We start from the raw sequence: 24,903 nt of genomic DNA, 5'->3' as shown, positions 1-24,903 counted from the left end.
CACCTCTTTCAAGATAAAACATGTCAGAATTCGGATGGAACAGCAAAGTCTCTCATGCTTGTGATGGCTTGCTTCAGTAAACAGGAAATAAAACCAGCAAGCACTTCTACTCCAAGAGAACAGAATATACATGGCTTTGTTTTCTGGCCTCACAATAACTTGGTTTGTAATGCTATGGTACACAATTGTCTCCAATCCTTCAATAACTTGTATCAAAGCTGACATTTGTTCTTGGTGAGTTGTCAGTCTGCAGACAGAAAGAACCTTTTTGTGAATTTTGCAAAATGTTAAAAACAACAACCCCACCTTTGTCCACAACTACAGATAAGCAGGAATCTTTATAAATAGCAGATTTTCTCTACATAACCCGGGTTTTTCATTTATTAAAAAAAGTTACTCAAGCCACTCTGTAAAGCAGCATATGAATTATTTAAATAGAAAATATGGACATATGAGATCTTTAGTAGTCATACAAAAGCACAAATAATTTAAACATAGGCTATGTTTTATGATGAAAGCTACTGCCTTTTTAGTGCAGCAGTTACCTGTTTAGAGGGAAATTCTGGATGTTATGGAGGCCAAATGAGCTTTATCAGAAAAGAGACCAAGAAACAAGAGAGAGGAAGTTGGGAAACCCGCCTTAAATGCCCTCTGTAATGGAGGATTGCATCCTGTGTTTGTACACAGTTGTGGTTGTTTTGGCACAGCTGGGCTCTTCCTAGGAATGCTTGGCAATAATTTCCAGTTTTTGTTTTCTTTTCACTGACCTTGGGTATCTGGTGCATGCAATCTAGTGGAGGAGTCACAGTTGAGAAAAGAAGGTAAGGATGAGAAAGCAGTAGATATGGGAAAGGCCAAGTGTTAATGGTCATGGGCATCACTCAGCTCTATAGGAAGACCAATGACTACTTCTTATAGCTACTCATATGCTAACAATTTCCAGGGAATGATGGCATCTAAATATAACTGCTAGGGTGGCATGTCCACTGTGATAGTGGTTTTGAGGTAACTTTGCAGCAACTAGCAATTTGGCAGCTTGCAAACTAATTGGGAATTGCTGATCCCCACCATAACATTTGCTGTCCCACTCTTGCTGTTTGGGTGGAAGCCAGTTTGGAAACTATTGGTAAATACTGAGGATACAAATGTTAGTAAGTGTAATCAAGCTTCCTTTGAAAAACTTTCTAGTCAAAGATACTGCATTTTCCTGTTGTACCACTCTGTCCATAAGCTATTTTAATGAGCTTTTTTATTTTTTACATAATTTTAAGAAGAATAAAACATGAAAGCCATGTTATTAAGCAAATGGTCAGATTCACATGTTTGACCCAACTATTGTTAATTATGCAGCCCTTGTTTCCTGTTGTTTGGCCCAGTGCAAAACATTGCTGTTCCGCTCATCCCTTACAGATATCTATAATAGATTATTTCACAGACAAGCAAACCATACAAATAGCCTCCATCCCATCATGGTATTTCAATCAAAAAAGAAAGCAGCAACAACAAACTGTTCTTGGGGGAATATCCCAACATTATAACTTTTGGCTTAGTTTTGATGAGCAAACAACAAGAAGATGTGTGCTTCCATGGGTGGGTGGAAGACATACATAAGAAATTGGACACACTTAGAACAGAACACCCTACCTTTTTTGCTGTCTAGACAAGTGTTTCCTTGCTTACCCCCAACCATTAATGCATTTTTCCCAAGAAAGAAAGAAAAGAAATAGTTGGAATGTAAGCAGGCACCTCTTTACTCAGTTAAACCTGAAAACCTGAAGATGATGGACTATGAGTACCCACTTACTCACATCATTTGGGCATTTCAGAAGAATAAAAAAATAGTTCCTTAAGATGAGTCACTTGATTTAAAATCTATACATGTTATCAGAGTGAAATCCATGATGTGCATATTTGGGTGAAGTAATGTGTATTTCATTTCAGTTTCATCAAATTTTGAATCTTAGTGATAATTTCCCCCAATGTTCCTTGTCACACATGGCAGTTTCACATATTGTGAAGGGCAAATGAGATTCTCCTATTGAATCAGCTAGTCAAGTCTTCTTGATAAGTGCATCTATATGATGCCTATATGAATATTTGCAACATTCATACTTTAAAATGTCACATTTGTACTGTTCGTCTATAAACAAAATAGGTTGGATCCAGGTTCAGTTAACAAGTTGTTGTTGTTGTTGTTTCTTACTCGCCTGCAGCATATGGTCCCAAGGTGGGTTGCAGCAATGTAGCAACATAAGAACCTGCCTTATACAATGTCAAACCATTAAACCATCTAGCTCAATATTGCCTATAGTGACTGGCAGAAGCTCTGCATGTTTCCACACAAGAGTCCTTCCCAGCCCTTCCTGGGGATTTCGGGGATTGAATCTGATACTTTCTGCATGCAAAGTAGATAATCTATCAAGTGATCTGTGGCCCCATCCCTAAATACAATATTTAAAATAGTTTAGAACAAATTACTAAAATATGGCATATTGTGACTGCATGAATACGTGGGCTCCTGGAGAGAGGCTTGCAATCACTTTGCTCCTGCCTGGTCCTTTTTGCTCACACACAATGCTGAGCTAAGGCAAGGTTTGCTTAGCATGTTGTCTGAACTTGGATGTAAGCTCTGTCCTTGCTAACTATGACCTGTAACAAAGGTATGATTAGCAAAGGGAGAGGGTTTAACCACAAGCCCTGGTTTGGCTTAGCACAGTGTGTGACGAAGGAGCAAAAAGCACCAGGGAGGAGCAAATCAGCTGCGTGTGTGCATTTGTGTGGCCATGATAAGCCATGGTTTGGCTTACTGTGTCATGTGAACCAGGCCACTGGGACTTAAGCCATGACCCATTAACTTCAATGGATCCTAAATTCAATGAACGTCTGGATCCAACCCAAAGTGTGAAGAGACCGTCATTGTCCTGCTGCTTCTTTTAATTGTTATTAAAAAGCATACGAGAAACCACAGAACTACCCTGCTCATGGCTCACAAACTATGGTGTCCGCCAGGTTGAATATGTTACATTAAATAAACATAACCCACTCATTTATTTCCCAGCTGTCTACTGCAATAAAACCAGAACTGATGCTAATAAATGATCAAGCCAAAATGCTTGTCTCATTCTTTCCCTTGTTAACTTGCCCATACCATTTTGAACTTCCCATCACTTGCCAGTTGTGGGAGAGTGTCTGATAGTTGTAAAATACTGCACTAAATCACAAAACAATGGGAATAGAAAGTGAAGGTGTCTGCCACATCTTCACGTGAATCAGTAAGGGATGAGAACCCAAGAGTACTAGGCACTGTTTGTTTGAGAAGCAGGAAGCCTAAGGACTGTATACCTGGCTATATTCTAACAGGTTTCTCTCAGGTCTGATAGAGCTGATTCAAAAACTACCTTTATTTCTTTTTTAACCACAATATATAGTAGCACAGTGTGTGTAATTGTAGGGGTATTGGCCTAGGTTTGGGTTAGAGTATCCTCACAACTATTATTCCTCGCAACTATTATTATTCGTTTATTATCACCATTTGTGGTTCTTAAGACCAGGGCAGTGTTGAGCAGGTCGGGCACCCTGGCGCTGAGGGGCGGAGATCGCTCCGGTGCCCCTGCCCTCGCAGGGCGCAGCATGGTTTACGTGCAGCTTCGCCGCACAGTGCCCTGCCTACCAGCCCGGCACCCTAGCACACCGCGCCACCGGGGCTCTACCTAGAGCTGGCCCTGCTTAAGGCACCTGAGAAGGCAAGGCCAGAGATTTTTTTTTTCAGAAAAAGGTGAATGGCAAGCTAATTTACAGAAGGCTTGTCCCAGAAGTTGGGGAGTGAAAGATTAGGCAGAAGTGAGCTGTGAGTGGCTGCATGGTCTGATGCTTCAGTTTAGGGAGCAGGGGGAAGAAAGGGGGTTGCCGTGGAAGCTGGGAAGCTAGAAAGAGGGGGAAATCAAAGGAAGGGAGGATGTGTCATATTGCAATAGATCTGACTGAAAACACTTCAAAGGGTCCTCAACATTGGGGTGAAGAGCAGGAAGAGCTAGTGTGGCATGGCAAGGGTTTACCAACAAGGATTGCAGGACAATGGAGTGAGAGATGGGCCCCAAAGCTGGGAGTTCCATGAATCCGTCATACTGCATATGTGCCTGCAAGAGTGCTCTTTTTAATTCAAGCTGAGTTCAGGGGGCCAAAACCAGTTATAGCCTTAAAAAGACAGAAACTGGCAGCGGCTCAGGTAGCAACAGAAATAAAGATTTCCAGATGAAAAAGGGAGGTTGGTGGCATGTGCTTTACTGAATAGACTCATGCTTCAGGCTAGGTGAGTGCATTTCAGTACGGTACTATTTGGAAGAACTCTGGGCTGTGAATAGTCACTTGGTAAGTAGTAAGGGGTTTTCCTAATTGCGTTACAATCTGGGGAACTTTTGCCTTTTGTGCATCCAAGAACTCCTTAGCCTAAGGCACAGAGGAACTGGAAGCTCTCTTGTTCGTGGTGACTAGTGCTGCAAACACACTTTGTCCTGGCATGCCAGCTTTTGCCAGATAGCTGTTAACAGGCAAGAGGGGTCATATGGGGACAAAATGGAGACAATCTTGTGTTCTCTGGTAACATGCTACCGGTACTTAGCAATCAAGATAAGAAACCAGGATCTGTTTTTGAACTGAGGTTGTTACATCTTAACCAGGCCTAAAGATAATGTAGTTAGGACGTAACTCTTTTCTCTCTGTGGAGCCAGTGTCTCTCACCCACCTTATTTTCATTTCATTTTCATAGAGTATCTTCTCGTTTAAGTGCAAGCTTACAATGGTATTTCCAGGAAGCGTTATATTGGATGCCTAAGTATTTATAGTTTATAACCTGTTCCAATGCGTTTCCACTGATCTCCCACCTATGAGGCTTCCAAGATCTTGAGAAAACAAGCACTTTAGATTTTGTGAAGTTCAGTTGTGGTCTGTTGGCTATACAATCTTCCTGGCTACTGCACAACTAATTGTTGACAGGTTCAAGATGAGCAGATCGTATAACACTAATCTTGACACAGCTGTGCAGGCTGCCTGCAAGTTTCTGGGCCCAATTCAAAGCGCTGGCTTTAGCCTTTAAAGCCCTATATAGCTTAGGACCCCAATATCTTTTGCAATATATTTTGCAGCAACTCTTGTTGTATGAACCTAACCAAACCCTTCAGTCTTCTTCTGAAGCCTTTCTTCAGGTCCCCCGTCTGAGGTAGGTTTGGAAGGTAACAAGGGAGAAGGCCTTTTTAGCTGTGGTTTCCCATCTATGAAACACTCTCCCCAGTGAGCCCCACCTAGCAGCATGATGAACATCATTTCAGTGCCAGGTTAAAAGCTATCTCTTCTCCCAGGCATTTGATGGCTGGTTGATGGGCTACTGAATGAAATGTCCTTGCTGCAGGAGCTTTTGTTTTCCCCTTGCTGGATTTGTGTGTGGGTTATTGGAATGGTTTTATTAAAATATTGCTTTATATGTTATGCCTGTTGACTTTTAACCTTTTTTTGTAAGTCTCTTAGGGGCTTTTGTGGTAAGTGTCTTATAAATAAAGAGAGAGAATTGTTATTATATGGGCACTGGAGGGTCCAAGTTCAAATGGCTAAATGGCAGGAGGGAAGGGATTGCCATTGGTCTGCTCAAAACTGTCCTCCCCAACCTGCTTCTCTCTCTTTCCCTCTGTGGTTGTGAAAAGGGAGAAGAAAGTAATTTTGAGGGGACAAAAAACAGGAAAGGAAAGGGTTGACAGATCCCTCTTCTTAAGCACAGAAACTGTTTTCCAGTAAAAATAAGAACAAATTTCCCCCATAGACACACTGCCCCTGCATTTCTTACATCTTGTTTGGCTCTCTCACAACACATATTGTATTTTTTTTTTTATTGTGGCTCAGTCTTTGGGCCATTGAATTTTGCTGTTCAAAGACTCCTGCTATAATAAGCACATTTGTTAAGCTTTTGTATCAATTTGTGAAAAGTATGAGAAGTAATTACCAAGGAACTATTCTGTTTTCTTTGCGTTTAGTTGTTGTTTAGTCTTTGTAATGTAGACAGGAACCTGTTACTCACCAGGCACAAAGATGGACAAATCTGTCAAGTTTTGGTTTCTCTCCGTTTCTTGTTTTTTCAGTTCACTTCCTCCTGTTTCCATATCAACTGAACAGTGGGAGGTTCAGGACAGACAGAAGGAGGCATTTCTTCACACAGCATGTAGTTAAATAACAGAATTCACTACTGCAAGCTGTAGTGATGGTAGGGGTGCATGAATAAAATTCACTTGCAGGAATTTGTCAGTGTCTTAGTGTCTGAGTGTGAATTTCTCCTAATTAATATGCTTCTGTGCAGTTTTGACAAATATTCACATTTTTGCAAGCAATTCCCTCTAATGCAACACATCCGGTATACCTGAAGGAGCGTCTCCACCCCCATCGTTCTGCCCGGACACTGAGGTCCAGCTCCGAGGGCCTTCTGGCGGTTCCCTCATTACGAGAAGCCAAGTTACAGGGAACCAGGCAGAGGGCCTTCTCGGTAGTGGCACCCACCCTGTGGAATGCCCTCCCACTAGAGGTCAAAGAGAACAATTACCAGACCTTTAGAAGGCATCTCAAGGCAGCCCTGTTTAGGGAAGCTTTTAATGTTTGATGGATTTCTGTATTTTAGAATTTCTGTTTTTTTGGAAGCCGCCCAGAGTGGCTGGGGGAACCCGGCCAGATGGGCGGGGTATAAATAATAAATTATTATTATTATTATTATTATTATTATTATTATTATTATTACTTTAACTAATATTTGACTTTTGATGTGATGCAAACTTTCCCCTAATGTATGCATTTTGTACATGTCATTTGATTGGAGAACTGCATTGCAAAATTTGGAGAAAAACCAAATGTGGCGAGTTACACCAGTAAAGGGTCCCCGGACATTTGACGGTCTATTGACCCAATACCTCCCTCGCCTATTTCTTCCCTTTGCTGCCACCAACCAGTATATCTGTGTACTGGTACACAATTGATTTGAACTCAGTCAGTTGAACAGTGAACAAAACAATTAAGTTTATTTATTGTGCAGATCTTACAAGCATATCAGTTCTTATTGGTTTCTCAGTTATGTTTACTTTAAGCTTAACCATCAGTCTTAGTTCTCCCCCTGTTCTCTCTGACTGAAATTTCTCTTCTTAACTCTTATAGATTCTGCCCCACTGCTCACCTCACTAGCTTCTCTAACCCCCTATTTCTCATCAAATCCACCTCAACTCAACTCCTTTTATCTCCCCCTCCTGCCTGCCTGCTTCCCCTTATATACCCCTGCTTCTGCCTGGAGAGCTCCCATTGGCCGTTTACCTCCCTGGCAACTTAACTCTTTCTAGACCCCTAGAGGTGAAACACTACAACAAATTTCAAAGGGGAGCTGTGTTTCAGTTTGCGTGTTGGTTTGAAAAGTACAAATTGGGTAGCTTCGCATTAAAATGCCAATAGAAGTGAATTTCTCCCCCATCCTTGTGTGATGGCTACCATCTTGGATGACTTTAAAAAGGCTTTAGACAAATTAATGGAGGGTAAGGCTACTTGCCACAATGGCTGTGTACTACCTTCAGCATACTGTGGGAGCACAAGCGCTTACATGCTTCCCACAGGCATCTGGTTAATCATCATGGCAACAGTCACTGTGAGAGCAGTGCTTTTCTTCTGTTCCAGACAATGCAGTAAATCTGTTGTTGCTTGTTTGTCTTGTCTGCCTTTAATCAAAAGCAAATATTTTCAATCTATTTAGCAAAACGGAAAAAGGTGATTAATCAGAAACCATAATGCTGTATTGTGTGTGTGTACAAATGTCCAACACTTTACCTGTAAAGATAAACTAGTGAAAAACTTGTATTGCCAGTTTAGCAAATAAGTGAAACTTCTGGCAGTTTACCTGCTTTTCTGTGTAATTTCATCACTGAAGCAGCTCCTTCTCCTCCCATCCTTGGAGCTTACTGAAATTTCAGTGGTTGTTGGAAATTTGTCATCTTCAGGCTAAACTGTTTTGCAAAAGAGTGAGCATTACCAGAAATGTATTCAACCTGAAACTGACAGTAAGCCAACATAAAAGTGGGGAGGGAAACTCTGCCAGTTCACTTGGGTGGCAGATATTTTTTGCTCATTTTTGGACAGTCTGACATTAATAAGCCAGCATAGTTTGTGCCCTGTGTTGGTTGCTCATGGATTTTTTTTTATTTTAAATTGAAGGAGTTCATCCTAAGCATTTCCTCTACTGGTAAAAAATATGACCTTAGGCAATGAATTGCCACTAGCTAGCAATCTGTGAGTTTATTCATTCATTCATCCATCCATCCATCCATCATTCCTGCCTTTCCAAACTGGTGGATGCAGTTTCTCAGGATTCATTCTGACAACAGAGTTATTTGAAGCTCAGCTTTTTGCAAACTGAGGCTTGTTTCTGGTGCACCGGGAAATAAGGCACTGTAATTAGATGACTTGAAAATGTTGCCACACTCCACATTAGAATTATACTAATGTGTGAATGGTTCTCTAGCAGCTATCTCGGAACTCCTATGAATTCTCCTATGAATTCTCCTATGAATTCTCATACTGCAAGTGAAAGTGTGAAGTGCTGGTAGTACCCACACAGGTAGTAGCAAAGCATCTCTGTAAGGGAAAAATATCAATGTACCCTCTTAGTTTTCTTGACACTGTTTTCAAAAAGAATAATAAGTTATATTTAATATTAATTTGCATAGTGAGATTGCTCAAACCCATAGCTTGTTGGTTAGGAACATAAACATGCCACCTTATACTGAATCAGAACTTTGGTCCATCTAGGGCAGTATTGTCTATCATTGGCTGACAGTCTCTCTCTAGGATTCCGGGCAGGAGAGGACATTTCTACATTTCTACCAGGGATTGCATCTGAGATTGGGTTGCCATACATCTGGAATTTTCTAGACATACCTTGAATACTGTTGCTGGAAGCAGTGTCTAAGAGGAAATTGGGAAAATGTCAGAAAAATCTGGACATATGTCAGCAGTGCTGTTTGGAGTGTGATTTTACTTTTTAAAAAGCTCCAAAATATTCATTATTTTTTTCTTTTGCTATTTTGCCCAAAAAGCTCAACAACTTTGCCCAAAAAACTCACCAACTTTTGTTTCACTTTTTGAAATATGGCAACACTAACTTGAGACCTACCGTACTTTCAAAGCAGATGCTTCTGCTACTGAGCTACGGTATAATCCTTCCTTAGTTTTGCTGTGATAGCCGACTGTGGTTTGCTTATAACAGGAACTCATCAATTAAGCCCTGCATGTGAGAGGAGTGGTGAGGAAGGGGGAGCCCTTGAGGCAGTTACTTGTTAAAATTCCTCAAATCTATAATCTGGAAGATTGTTCGAAAACATCCATAGTCTTGAGTTAGTTTCTCTGGTAAGAGATGGCTCTTGTGTTAGAAAGCAATGGCAGAGCAGATGTACTCAGTAACAATAATGACACCCCCGATGAGACAAACACTTTCATGGGAACACTAACTCCAAACTGCATTGTTTAGCTAATGCATGCTTTCACTCCAGTAAAGTGCAGTGTCACATAACTGAAAGTAAATCGAAGAGATCATAGTTTAGAAAATATGACAAAGTTGAAAACTTAAAGCTGCATTATGCAGTAATATCCTTTGAGAGATAAATAATTGATCCAAAGGACTACGTCTGTGTTATTGTATATTTATTAGGTATACTTTTTCCTCTGCTTGGCAAACGAAATAAAAAACTTGCTAAGCCAACATTTGCTTGGGGACACATGTGTTTCATCAGTGAGAAACAGTGGAGGCAAATCCTGATTGTGATTTGTTTCAATATTATTCTCTAGGAAGAGTGCTTAATACAGTAAGTGGGGTACTTTTTTAACTGAATATTTTGTTCCATTCGTGACTTATTCAGAACACATTTATCTTCCCATACTCGGATGTTTGGTGCCTGAATAAGTGCATGAAGTGTCTGTGTGTAAGTCAGAACATGTGGGCTAGTCCTTACCCTTGGAGGCTGTGTTTCAGCCATGACTCACTTCTGCTGCATATTTGCTAGGGAGCCAGTATGGGTACAGATGTATATATGTAGGGCTATTCCATAAGGGTGGGAACACCGACTCTCCAGGATTCTCATCTCCATAGAATGTCACTGAAACTGCAGCATCAGGAATGTGGCCGGTGTGTTTGTGGCTGGTGTGTTTGTTGGTATACAGGGAATGGGTCTAACCTGTGTGTTCTTGTTTGGCATCCATGTCTACCAGATATATGAATAGGCTTCTGTCTGTCTTTTAGACCATGGACCTTTAGCACCAAGGACAGCACATCATTTTTAGCTGATGATCATTTTTTGCTTTGTTGTTGTTGTTGTCTGGTTGTTTCCCACCATCTCCTGGCTCCTTCTTTGAGAAACCCAGTCCTCAGAAGTATCACCTCTCCTGATATGTCTAGGATAAAAACAAATGAATGAGAGCCATGGGAGAAATTTTGTGAGACTGGGATAAACAACATTAGGCACTCTGTATTTCTTAAATAAGAACTATGGATTTGTTACAAACTGCCCTGAAAATCAAGGCCAAACACCACTGTTGCAATACCAAAATGTTGAACATTTTCCCTCAGTTTGCCTTTGGAACTTTGCTCCTTCCTGAGCCTATGAGAGATGAGGCAGGTACGAACTACTGCCTGAAAGCAGAGTGTATATATTATTTATTGAGGGTGGCATCTGATTATATCATTATATTATTTATTGAGGGTGGCATAGTCAGAGAAGACCCATTAAAAAAACAACTAACTTAAACCCATTAATTTCACTAGGTATACTCTGAGTATCACATGCTGCCCTTTATGACAGTGCTGTTAAAACTGCAGTAAATAACTGAACACAGTAGCGTTGATATTCGTTGCTGCTAAAAATGTAGTAAGGCCCAATAGGGAATTTGAAACAGAGCAAATGGGAATGGAAAAATGTCTGACGTGATACACGATGTGTAGCTTCCAACCCTATATTGTAATCTGACCTTGCTAAATGTGAACATATGCAGTCTACAAAGATGATAATGTTGGGAAGTTATAAGATTATAATTTAAATACTGTAGCAGTATCTACATGCAAATAATCTCTTAGTCTATACATGAATAATTTCTATATAGTTATTTTTTTCTTTGTGCAGTTTTTTCTAGATCACTCTAAGGCAGCTGTCTGGAGCATAGCGTAAAATGTCTATGCCAAAGAATGCCATCATTTCACATTGTTGAAAAAGTAAAGGGTTTGCTTTTTTTGCACAGATAGCTGTGCAGGTGTACAAAGCTCTTTCAGAATGAGCTGGAGTGATGTAGTGTGTGAATTATAATTCTGAAAGGCAAATGAAAAACATATGTAGCCAAACTACAGCCTGTGGGTGGCTTTGAGGTAAGTATATGATGTTAACAGCTAGATTCAAATATGGTCATGATGGGAATGTTAATATGTATGGAAAGACTGATCATATATTTGTCCTATAGTGCAAGTATGTGATGGAGTCATCTGCAATTGAAAGTTAGCTAGGTTCATTATAAACATTATTATTTTTTACACAATACCACAACTTGGAAAAAGAGATGCAAGAACCTCTTCAGGGAATTTTGTTCAGTCTCAGAACCAGGCGCAGCAATTAAAATCCTCTTAAACATTTAGGTGCATGTTTTCTCTTCCTACTTTCTATTTCTGATCACCCGGCAAGAGCAAAAGTGACAAGGAAAGGTTTAAAGTTTATTTTGAAAGAGCAAAATAATTTGTTTATTTGACAAAACTTACTACCTTTATCATCTAACAATTTCACTGATACCTCCTGGCTAGGTTTTGCTTTGGATGTATTTAAATGCATTTTTATATTTTATTTCTTCAGTAATTGCTTCTTTGGATTCCTTCTTCACTTGTCTTACTATCAATTTACACTGGCTTTGTCAGAGTGTATGCTCTCCTTCACCCCAGTTTACACCAGTTGCTTAGTTGTAAAAATATTTATTTCTGCCTTTTATGGTTTTTGTTGACTACCATTTAACCACATTGTCATAATCTTGGACTCGTTTGCACCCTTTCTAATTTGTACTCCACCCAGAGGAAGGATCATTGTTGATGTTTTTTTAAAAATATATATATAAATGAATGCAAGAATGCTGCATTTTCTTTATAACAGGGTAATTTTGTGTTTTTGTTTTGTGCCCAATGGAATGATTTAGTATGTGACTCCACCCTGTTTTCCAAAAAGGAGGAAGGCTGTAGTAGAATGACATCGGATGAATAAAAATAAATATAACTTGCCCCCCATGTAATAGTTCTACATGTTTCTATTCTTCCTTGGATGCAGTGGTAAATAATGTAACTCCAGCAGTAGCTATAGAGTACTGAAGACAAGGGAGTATCTTTAGTTGAAAATTGCCCCCTTATTAGGTGGTCTGGGGCCTTGAGAGTTGTGGATGGTGATTCTGTGGAGCAGGAAGAATTTAATGCAGCCATTGCATTGTCCGAGAACTCAGTTTGAAGGCTGCCTCATTGTCTTTCTCTACTCAGTCAAATGTAAATCTCATTGAATTAGACTAATTAAATCAATTGGCTTTGCAACTTATTCTGGTTGAAAAAGTTGTAGCTGTGGGCTGAAATCCTTCCCCCTGAGACAGGGTTAAGGGGAGAAGGGCTGAATTTAGTAAAATCCCTGTAAAAAAATTATTTTGAACTGGGGAAAGTCCCATTGTAAGCTGGAGTCGGGGCCCTGGAGGGATCGGCGAGCCGCCATTATGACATCACAAAAGTAATGAATTTGTTTACCTCTCTGAGGTAATGAACTGTCAGTTTCAAAGAGAGAGAAAAATATATGGCTGCGAACAAGAAGTTTGATAATTGCTCTTTCTGTAAATGATTATAAGACTATCAAGGTAGGAAGAAGAACTGAAAATGCTAGTTTGCAACCAGCTCGGATATAATTTCTGCTTCTGAAGTTTGGAGATATAAACTGCGCCATTTCCTGTTTTGTAACCTTGGCTGTAACCCATGGAATTTGAGAGCAAGATGCCAGTAGACATAATAACACCTGACTTTTCTGATTTCCAAGAGGAGCTTTTAAAATTGTTATGGAAAATCAGAAGTGAGGTACAACAGAATACAATGCAGATTGAAAAGATAAACCAGAAATGCTTGGAAACCGAAAAAAGAATGGAGAAACCAGAGAGCCCAGAGGAGAAAAAATGAACATTTATTTGTTTTGGACATTGTAAATGATTTTAAAGAAGAAGAGGAAGGGATGGACCAAATTGTTGAAAAAAATTATCAAGATCCAGCTTGGAACATTGCTCACACAGTGAGAGGGGAGAAGCAAGACCCATGCTTGGGACAAAAGATTTTTGAAGAAGAACCAGTGTGGAATATTGTTCTCCCAGAGAGAGATATGGAGAGCAGGACCCATACTGGGGGCAGACTTTAATGGGAATAAAAATTCTCAAAGGATTGAAAAGTGGTAACTCTGATGGTTGGCATCGTGTAGCAGTTAGAGAAGCAGTAGGGGGGAAAGAAAGATGAGTGGCTGTCAGATTGTGACAGAATGGGAGTGGGGTGAGAAGAAATAATGGATAATATTTTCTGACTGGTTAAGATGGACCGAAACTGGATTGCTCTATGGAACTTGCTGAACTGTCTGGGAGACTCCGAGATTGGGGGGGGGGGCAGAATTACCGGTAGATGTAAATGTATAAAGGTTATATGGATAGAAGAAGTAATGTTTAAAATTATGGATATTTCTGGGAATTAGTTTTAGGTTAAGGGGTGAAATTGAAGATGGATATTGAGAAATTAATAAAAGGTAATGACTATTTGATATTATAGATTAAGAATAATGGATGATAATAGATTAGTAATATATGAGGGATAATGAGGAAATTGTTTATGAATTAGAGGAAGATAAAAATGTATAAGTGCTAGAAAATGGTTCAAATTATAATATGAAAATTGCTAAGGATGGATTGAAAATGGACCCAGTGAGGGGGGAATCGAGGAAGTCCACAATGTTAAGTAACAAGAAATACTGCTACAGGTAGGTAGCCGTGTTGGTCTGAGTCGAAGCAAAATAAAAAAATTCCTTCAGTAGCACCTTAAAGACCAACTAAGAAATACTGCTGTTATAGTTATTGTTTATTGTTTATTCTTTTTTGTAGTTTTTGTCTTTTTGTCATTTTTTATCTTTTGTATTTATCTTTTTTTTTATTCTTAGAAAAGGAATAAAGATTATTTGGGGGGGGGAAGTTGAAGCTGCACGGAGTCAGTTACTCTTCTTGGAAATATATTTATAATCAAGTTGTATAATTTTGCCACTCACAGGATTGTATTCGGTGCTTTCAGTCTATGGGTGTCTCTTGTGCTAACAGAGGTCCATTTATAAATGTTGGGCAACAGAAGACTCCATCACAACAGGTCGACTTGTGAAATAATTGTGCAACAGCCTGTATGTACATACAAATAACACTTTTCTGCTTGTGGAACCTTCTGCACAAGAAGATCTGCCTGACTCCCTTCAATTTCATTATTCATTGGATGTACAGTGGTACCTCTGGTTATGAACGCTTTTGGTTACGAGCCCCGCTAACCCGGAAGTGGCTGCTGCTGGTTCTGAACTTTGCCCCAGGATGCAAACGGAAATTGCACACTGGAGGCCCCATTAGCGAAAGCATGCCTTGGGATAAGAACGGTTTCAGCTTAAGAACAGACCTCCGGAACGAATTAAGTTCATAACCAGAGGTACTACTGTATACCCCATATTCTTAGACACATTTCTGTAAAGTCAAATGTAGACAGTAAAATGCAGGATGAAATGTGATGTCTTGATTATCTCACCTTGGACTATTGTTTGTTTGTTTATTTATTATTTTATTAAAATGTACCTCCACAACAAGTGCTTAATCTACATTGAGTGCATTTTGTAACTATTTTGTCAGGGATAATAATAATAATAATAATATGTCTGCCAGTTCCCTAATGTGTAGAATTTTCCATATCTACAGAGAAAGAATTTTTTTGCGCAAGGGTGGGGTACATTCTGATAGCTTCAGCATAGTGCTCAGGAATGAATAGTATCTAATGTGGGAGCTTTGGGTACAAATGAGCAATCTTAAATGTGTGTCTTTGTGATGCCTGTTTCATAGCTAATATCATAAAATAAAAATGCTCTAAGGCTTTGCCAGGCTATCTTTGAAAAGAGGTTCTTTCCTAAAGGGGTTTCTTCCTTTCTAAATAAATAAAGAGCAGAGTAACAATTGCCAGTTCATCGTCTGATCTCTAGAACTTCCTGTTAAGCCCAAAATATAGTGCAAGAAACATGCTTGGGCTGCTGTTTTAGAGACTTGATGATGTGATAGGAAGGATATGTGCAACATCAAAGAATGATCTTGTTATACTTCTGAAGCATGACTTCTGCAAGTCCAAGTGAAATAATGGGTGCTCATTTTTCTCTTGAATGTGGCAAGTTAATAGCCTTGGATTGTTTTTCATTAGAGGTGTTCCAAAACTTTCCTTCATCGTAGTTGCAGCATAGACATATTGCGTGTCCATGTGCCTTTTTCATTATCCGGATTTTTCTTTCATTTCTCAAAGCCTAGCTCCTATGTGATTCCCTGCTGGTTTAGTTCAGGCCAAAGCTGAATAATTTGGAATATGATCAAACTTACCAGCTAGATTCGGGTGGCAAACAAATGTTCCTTTTCTTTAGCATTGTGCTAAATGGGACATTTGTTTTACTCCTAAAAACACAGCTAGTATGGGCTTGTATTAGGAAAATAACAAACTCCAGGTCATAACTAAAACAGGGTGATTTTCATTTTTGGCAAACCACCATTATTGTTGTTTTTGTTTCTTACAGCTTTTTATGGTGATCAGATATCTAATCTTTAATTGCCTTTCAATAAAGTAGGTGAAATAATTCTCTTTGGAGCAGCAGATGCACAGAAATTGGCACCATATGTATGCAATTCACCTGACAGCACAACTTTTTATAAGCTTCCAGCAGCCATCCTTACTATGATGTAACAGTTCAGGCAGCAAACTGCAGGGAAGGTGTCATTTTCCTGCACCCAGACTCCATCTCTCTGTATCCTGAACAATGAGCATTGTACAGTGGTCCAAGGGGCCCTGTTTGGAGCTTTTGCTTCAGGTGTGAAAATGTTTGAAGTTGGGCAGCTTTTGTCAGGGCACACATACAATATACGTAACTACAATGGTTTGTTACATCATGGCTACTGCTATGTTGTACCTCTGCTAACAGAGGCAATAGGCTTCTGAATACCAGTCGCTGGGAATCACAGGTGGGCAGAGTGTTGCTGTGCTCAGGTCATGTTTGCCGTGGCCATCTAACAGGCATCTGGGTAGCCACCGTGAAAACAGGATGCTGGACTAGAAAGGCCATTGGCCTGATTCTTATGTTCTTATGTTATGAAGCAGAGTATGGAGCACAGTTCAATTCAGTTCAATTCAGAGCTGTTATTTAAGAATACCAGATAAAGCATGTTCATGCTTGGGGAATTCCTAAACCCTTTATTGCCAGAAGAGGAAAACAAAGTAACATGGATAGTTTCCAGAAGGGTAACTGTGTGAGTCTGCGGCAGCAAAAACAATGAAGTCTTCATGGCATCTTAAAGACTAACACATTTATTATGGCATAAGCTTTCCTGGATATGAGTCAGTGAATGCCTATGCCATAATAGATTTGTTAGTCTGCACAGTGCCACAAAGACTTTCTGCTGGAATTGATAGATATATTGAACACTTGCCATATTTCCATAAACTGCCTTTGAAACACCCTAACTCCAAAGCTTCCTTTGCATGTAGCCTGAATGATGTTGCTAGTCCCACACTGGCCTCCACTTACATGATACCTTTTACAGTGGCTTTGATTGCATAGCAAGCTGTACTCTACTGGCTCTTTACATGAACCTCAACTGGTGTAGGAACAAAGTCAAGTTAGGTAGAAGTATTGACTTGTGTCCGGGATAAGTTAGAGCAGTCAGCCTCATAGAAGCCTTTAGTGACACCTGATCTGGGTTTAAAGACTGCTCAAATGTGAGGGGAGCAATATTAATCCATCCAACATGAATATGTTCATTCTACTCGGATCTAATGTCTGTAAATGGCTCATGTATACTGAAAAAGTTGTCTAATGTGTGAACAGCTGTCACTCTTTTCAGGCTCATAGTTTTAATGACATTTAACAGTGTCTAGAAAAAGTCAACTCATAACAGAATTGAATGGTAGGTATGAATGAGATCTCAGATGGCCAAATGGGAAGAGGCCAATGGCTAAGATTCCAAATGTAAAACTGACATTGTACTGGGCTATCTCACAGGATTTGTACGAGTATAAATATCATAATGCTCTTTGCACATTTACAACTAGATAATAATTTTGCATTGGCTCCTGCTGTTTACATTAACAAAATGTCTATTACCTATTAAAACTCCACTTGAATGAACTAGAGAGTAACTGAATACAACCTTGTTCAGCTTGTGTTTGGATTGCATGTCAAGTCTTCCGCAAGGTATCATTTGATATATCTGTTAAACCAATTCTGTTTCTCTGTGAGGCAATTTCTTTCAAACAGACCCATAATAATAGCTATTTGAAAATTGAATCAGGTTCCAGATATACAGTGTTCAGTTCGCCACACATACATGCTGTAAGCATAAGAACTTAGCTAGATCAGACTGAAAGTCCACCTAATCCAGCCTATCACATTCACTGTAGGCCAACCAACTGCCTCTGACTTTATGTTTGTCATATGTTCCAAAGAAACTGTAGGTCTCCAGTGCCCCAAAGGAAACTAAACCTAGTGGTAGTACAACTTTTGGACTTCCTCTCCTTTTAGGGAAGTAGAGAACACAAAATAATAGGGATTTGGTTCTTACCTGTGAATTTTGGCCAGGCAGTATGGAAGACTATGGTGTAACACAGTGGTCATCAACCCCCGGGCCATGGACCGGTACCGGTCCGTGGATCAATTGGTACCGGGCCGCCCAAGGAACGTCCCTCCCCCTCAGTGGGCCGCAGTAAAATTACCAAACGTTGACTGGTCCACGGCGATAAAAAGGTTGGGGAGCACTGGTGTAACACTTCTGTTAGTTGCTAATAGTTGTATGAGCTCATCCCCTGTCTGATGTTTATTTGAATGTTCACTGGGAGTACAGAATTGAGCCATGAAGGCTAATGCCCAGAGGAACAACATAGGTGAAAAATTCTGGTCAAAATAATAATCTTGATCTCATAGCTATTTTGGAGTGGTCATTTGGTCTACTGATGAATGTATTCTTCATGAAACTAGGCTTGAACTCTGTGTGCTATTGGAAAACGAAGCCGTCTTTGAAAAGGAGACTACAGAAGACTCTGAATCTTGTACACCTCTTCTTTCCTATCAGAAGGTAATAAATGCCCTTTTATTTATCTTACACACACACACACGGAACAGGGAACACTTTTGAATCTGGGGACCAGGGTGGGCATTTACTGAGGCTTACCCCCTAGCAAAGGACCCACTGATTTTCTCTGTGCCCCCCCCAGATTTTGCTGTTTCTCCTCCCTATTGCTGTCTGTTCACTTGCTCCTTTTCAGTAAGTGAGCTAGGAACAGCACTTTTCAATTCCCTTATCCTCTCATGCTAAGTGGCTCTAAGAATTAGGCCTAATGGAAGAGGGCAAATGAAAGGGCTGTAGATACAGGAATGTGAAGCACATGGGTCTATTCAGAGAGGGACCCCACTCTGGGCATCTTGCCCAGGGCCCTGCCAAAACCTGACGCTGGCCCTGCTGGAGATCATACTTCTAGTTTTGAAACAAGTGGTTGGTAAAAACTACATGCATGTTATACAACCCCTCCCCTCCCCCTCCCCCTGCTTCCTGCTTGTAGCAGCCTAGCTTTATTGGTTATTCTATTCCCAGAATGGAATTTTTTTGCTGCAAAAGGCTAGTAAGAATGTGAGTGACTGTTTTTCATGTGTTCAGATGTAACAATTTCAAAGTAGTGGAGCACTATAGTAGTGCTTCAAGCAATAATTCTAGGAAAATCCAGTTCCTACAAGGGAGATGATTACATAGAAGTTTGTAGGGCTGATGATTATTGATGATTGAAATAGTTTATTTTGTGGTCTTGGTAATTTTGATAATTTCTAGTTTTGTAATCAACCTGTAATGGAATATATTGTTGTATTTGTACCTGTTGTGAATCCATGCTGAGTTGGGGCACTGCAGAAAAGTGGAATATAAATCAATCCGCCATGAGTTGCCTCTCCCAGATCTCAATCTGCCGAAACCACCTGTTTTTGTTAGCATCTGTCTGTCTCAAGAGACAATGGAGTATGCTTCTGTAAGTCAAACCGCTGCATTAGCAGCCCCAAATTGACTTCCCTAAGGTGCAAGCCTGGCCAATGTGTATGGAGGTCCTGGGTTGCCGCCCTATACAACAAGACCCCCCCCCTTCTTGGTGTCACTGATGTGGTCCAAAGGAAAGCAGAGCAATACAATTAGCACCAGTTTGGCTGCAGGAGTTGCTGGAAGGAGGCATACAAGGTGCCATCCTCCATCTTAAGGGCTCCACTCCATATTTGTGTAGAGGGTTTACTCCTTAGTCTTGTCTTCTCCCAAAGATCCACAAGGCAGCAGAGGTGTAAGACCAGAGTTTTCCTTCTCCTAGATGGGCTACCCTCCCGGGGTGGGAAGCTCTAACTGCTCTCACCTTGCACTACAGCATGTACAGAAACCATCACCTTGATCTGCTGAATTCAGATGTCTTTTTCCCCCCAAGGACCTTTGTCCCATCGGGTAAAGAACTTCAGTGAATTTTTCTGGCTAATAGGTTTCCTTGCTAGAAATTGAACCTGGCTGCATTGCACTGCACAAAATAATAGTGGTGTATCTTGTCTATTGCAGATCAGAGTTGAAAAACCGCCTAATCAGCAACAGATGACCATGTTGTTGGGTCGCTACACTACGGACCCTCAGTATCAGCAACGCTTCATCAATCTGGTAAGAGCGGAGCCAGCTCTGAAAACAAACATTTCCTCCACGAACAATGTGTTTGTTATATTTTCTCTTCTGTTTATGACGGCTCTGTCAGCTACACTGATTTACATAAACACTGCCAATCTCGGGACGCTACACTCTCAACAAAGTAGCCGAGTACAAACAGCATTCCTGAGTTTTAATTCATATTATATAAACATAACAGATGTTGATACGATGAGCCAACAAGAAAATACAACAAAGGCAACCATTTCAAGGGGGTTTGCGATTAAAACACGTTCCAGATTGGCGCAAAGATCCAGTGTTAATGGAACAAATCATTTAAATGTCAGTGTTTGACTCCTATGGAATTGCAAAGGCACAATGTATGGTGAAGCTCTTGAGTTTTTTCCGCTCTCAAACCATCGCTCCAACAGCACAACAATGAAAAACTTATTTTCCTGTCTCCGTATTCCCATATATATTTTCATATTTCACTGCTGTGTTGGGAAGCTAAAGTGAGAGGCAGCTTTGTTTGGATCTCTCATAAAGTGACTAGAAGAATAGCAGCAGCACTGTATGGTCTGTGCATGACAATATTTCATTGGGACAGCCTAAGGACTGCCATATGTCTTTGTACAAACATTGTCTCCTACCTATGGCACACACACAGCAACCCCATTAAGGTGATTTTGGTTAACCTTGTGGTTGTGATATAAGAGAAGTAGCAGATGGTACGTATGTTGGATCCAAGTGGTTGGGGGCTTTATGGTTGAGGGCTTTCCAGTTTGTGTCTTGAGGACCATCCAGAACCAATATGTAGATCACACTGAGCAGTGCTGTGTACATTTCCAGTGGAGCAATTCATCAGGGGCAACCATCAACATGAGTTGAAGCTTTTGTACAGTTGTCAGGGAAACTCCAGCAAGAGTGTTTTGCAGTAATCTAGCCTGGGAACTATAAAAATGTGAGTGATTGTCACCAAGTGAGAATGTTTCTGGGCTTGGGGTGTTTGTTTTTAGTTTTAGGAATTGTGTATCTGCATTAAACTTTCTGCTGTGACAATTCAGTAAATGTAGAAACAATGGATTTAACCTCAAGGCCACTTCATACCTGATGTTTCCTTGACCATGAGATCACCTCTCTGCACATCAGCTTTCTGACTAGCATGGTTGTGGCAAAATACACTTGTGCTGTGCGTCTAGCTTTTCCTACCCAGAAATAATCTCCGTAGCTTTATGTGTCAAACCCATAGCTGCCAAGTTTTCCCTTTTCTCACGAGGAAGCCTATTCAGCATAAGGGAATTTCCCTTAAAAAAGGGATAACTTGGCAGCTATAGACAAACCCTGACCCCACTTTACGGAGCCCATCTCCATGTACGAAAAATTATGTGAGGTGACTCTTTGCTTTGCTCGTAGCAAAACTGGTGGCTGCAGTGGTTCTTCAGCCAAATTACCTTGTATTCAGAGTGCCAGAAATTGCCTTCTTAGAAATAGATTAATTTTATTTCCCCTTTTTGTTCTTTCGTTCTTTCTTCCTGCAAGCATCTGCTGTGGAATGCTGTAGGATGTTGTTAAGAGCAATGTAACAAAACCTCACTATAAAATGTATTTGGTTTAACAAACTGCCACATGCCTATCAAAGCCATGCAGAACTCTTGAACGTACTACTGGAGTTTAGCTTTAACTGCCCTTCCCTGTATGATCTGTGTATATTCCTGTATCAATGTGAAATTCTAGTGAAAAATGAAACCACCATTATAACATGTTTATTTTAAAGGAAATATTTTGAATGTACAAGTGAGATAAAACAACAACAACCACTGCATTGTGCTCTTCTTTCATTTGGGAATTAAGATATGATAAGGTTACCCCTGTTTTCTCTTAGTGTGTCCTTTACTTTATCTTGCAGGAACCCTACATAAACAAATCAGCAGTGTCGGTTCAAGCCCATTTCTCACTGCAACGCACATACATCATATTTCGGTCTCTGGGCCTTCGGCACCTGACAGTTGTTGATTTGCAGAACCAGGTTGTTGGGATAATCACCAGAAAAGATCTGATATCTTTCCAGCTGGAAGAGAAGCTGGGACTCCAGCAGTCGTCGAATCAGCTTCACTCTGATGATGAGCTTTTAGACTAGGAAGCAATCTGAACAGGGAATGCTCAGTTTAATTTCATAATGAACAAGTATGTATGTTCTTCTTTGAATTTGGATGTGTGTGTATTAGTGTATCCTCTGCATATCAAATAGATAAGCCTTGCCTAATTCTCCCAGTTACCAAATCAAAAAATAGGGACAAATAGATTTGCGTTCATAACAATTGTGATCTCATTCCCAACTCACACAGTTCTTTCTCATTCCAATCTCAGATGGGATATAATAATAGCATATAAGGTGCAAACAGCAATCATTATTATTGATTTATGTATTGACTGTTTTATTGCTTTATTTTGTGGAAATTTTTATATTGCAATGTTAACATCTTGTGTAAATCACATAGGGATGATGTGTCTTAAATGGTATAAACCATCGTTAATAATTAAGTATTTCTACCTAAAATCATAATAAGTGTGCTATTTCTTCCTTACAAGATGCAACTTTACTGTAGTCCTGTTCTTAAGTGCAGGTTTCTTCCATTCTCTCTCTCTCTCCCACCCTCCCCCTCCCCTCCCCCTCTCCCTCTCTCTGTTTCTCCCCACCCTAGCCACTGCAGGCCTCCCAATCCAGGTGACTGAGTAGCTTTAACTCTCTCTCAGCTGTCTTTACCCGGGGGTCCAAGGGGTGCAGGGCACTCCAGCGCCGAATTCTGGGGAGCACCAAATGTATTCTGGGGGGCGTCAATTGTATACCTACTGTATACCGGTCCCTCTCGGAAGTCCCCATCCCCCCCCTCTGTTGCTCTGTTACTCCATAACGTCAAATAATCCTGATGAGTCAGGAAACAAAAGCAGTTATTTCTGCTGAATCGTTATTAGAGGTGAGCGATTTTCCTTCCCCCAAAAACACCAACAACTTTGAGTTTGCACAACTAAATTTGGGGGCGCTGGGTGGATCTTTGCACACCGGTGGTGCATATGCTAAAGATGGCCCTGCTATCCACCCCCACCCCCGGTATGCTCAGACATGGAGTGGCCTCCTGCATTACAGGGGGTTGGACTAGATGACCCTTGTGGTCCCTTCCAATTCAGCGATTCGACTCATATATTCAATGAGTCTATGAATATGATATCAAGATTCTATGAATGTGTATTATGAACTTTCACAATGGGTAAAAGTACCACGTCTGAAAAGGCACAGGCTGTAGTACATCCAAAACTCTGTTCACTGGTTCTTTCATTTCCCCTTCCTTTTCATGTTTTATACTGCCGGTATCTGATTTGTACCAATAAATGAATAAAGATGCCGCTCGCATATGAGAAATAAAGAGTGATCCCACTGAGTGGTACATGGACACTAGAAGAACAGGATAGAAATGTGTATATTCATTACCCTAAGTTTATTAAAGGCTTTTCATTAGTATAAATGATAAAAAAATATTGCATTTTAAAAAAATAAGCAAGGTTGGTGAGGATGGCATTTTATGCTAAGACAGTACTTCTGCTGATTGGGTTGCAAATACATTATCATAGAACAGAAACTTTCCTGCTAGTGCTACAACTCTGAAACCCTCTTCACTATTCTTTTGGACACCAACCAAAGATTTCCCTTGCTTTTGAACACATTCCTTTGGATAGAACTGTCTCTCTGCTTACTGCTGTTTTTCTTCATTCCCCCCCCCCCTGTTTTCCCTCTTACAATTTGTCATTTGCCCTCTTAAGCATCTGTTTGACTGTAATGGCTATATAGACATTATTAAAATAAGTTCGATTATTTTGGGGTGGAACACTTACTCAAATGGTGGGGCCAGTCTGGGGCCAGTTCTACACAAATACATCTATTTGTTGCTTGTTCTATCAAATTTATAGAAAACGCACTGTGAAATGTATTATGCAAAATAAAAATGGTATAGCAAACAGAAAGATAAATTTTAACTTAAGAAAACAGAGGCAAAATCATTTACATCACCAGATTTTGGACTTCTCTATTTTTTTCCAGACGGGTTGAGATGGTACCAGCCTTGATGTTGGTGGAATTTTCTCCCTAGGTAAATGGGTTCAGCCTGTAGCATTGTTGTGCAACATTTATGACTAGAATCTTTTCCATTTTACTAGTAAATAAAAACCTGAATAAGAGCTGTTTGATCACATCCCAGTGTACAAACACAGAAGATCATTCAAAAGCTTCTCTGCCATGACACTACTGGAATACCTGATTCATCCTATGAATAATTTTATTAGATTTTATGCAAGCAAAGTAATAAGGGGAAAAACTCCTCAAGAAGTAGATGGGCACAGATTATTCAGACAAAAGATAGGAGGAGTGTCAAGTCTGGCAGTGATCTCATGCTAGACACAGAATTAGTAGTAGGTAAATAATGAGGTTTTTAATGAGCATTGCTGGATGAAGTCTTCCATCGCTGTGATCTTTCCCTGAAATTTGTTGCAAAATTCAAGAAAAATCTGAGAAAATAAATCGCTTGTTACACTTTAAAACAAAACAAAACAACAACAACAAAAACCCTTGAATTTCAAAATGGGGGGTAAATGGTTTCTTCAGGACCCTGATTCTCAAATTCATTTTGGGCAGGGGAGCATTGAAGACATAAATCCTTGGAGAAAAATGGCAGTAATGGGGGAAAGGAGTGTAGCCTATGGAGAAGTGCAGAAGCAGGTCTTGGGCACATGCACTGTCCAAATATCTAGGCTTGGTCCTGTTTTCCATTTATGGGTGGCAGTTTATTTTTCCAGTTTCTCAGAATCGTTGATTTATTAACGAGCTTTGTAGCA

General features: G+C 40.2%; 1 protein-coding gene across 1 annotated transcript in view; it reads left to right on the top strand.

Moving 5' to 3' along the window:
* Positions 1–22,613, top strand: part of LOC118090177 (chloride channel protein C-like) — a 71,235-nt gene extending 48,622 nt beyond the window's left edge. Inside the window, exons 14-16 of the mRNA XM_035125563.2 lie at positions 18,342–18,438; positions 19,942–20,037; positions 21,926–22,613. Of these exons, the coding sequence (XP_034981454.2) occupies positions 18,342–18,438; positions 19,942–20,037; positions 21,926–22,156 (424 nt within the window). The 3' untranslated portion in view covers positions 22,157–22,613. The remainder of the gene's footprint in view (positions 1–18,341; positions 18,439–19,941; positions 20,038–21,925) is intronic.
* The last annotated feature ends 2,290 nt before the right edge of the window (positions 22,614–24,903 follow it).

This window comes from Zootoca vivipara, chromosome 8, assembly GCF_963506605.1.
Source record: "Zootoca vivipara chromosome 8, rZooViv1.1, whole genome shotgun sequence".
Lineage (NCBI taxonomy): Eukaryota > Metazoa > Chordata > Lepidosauria > Squamata > Lacertidae > Zootoca > Zootoca vivipara.
This window is presented reverse-complemented; position numbering and strand designations above follow the sequence as displayed.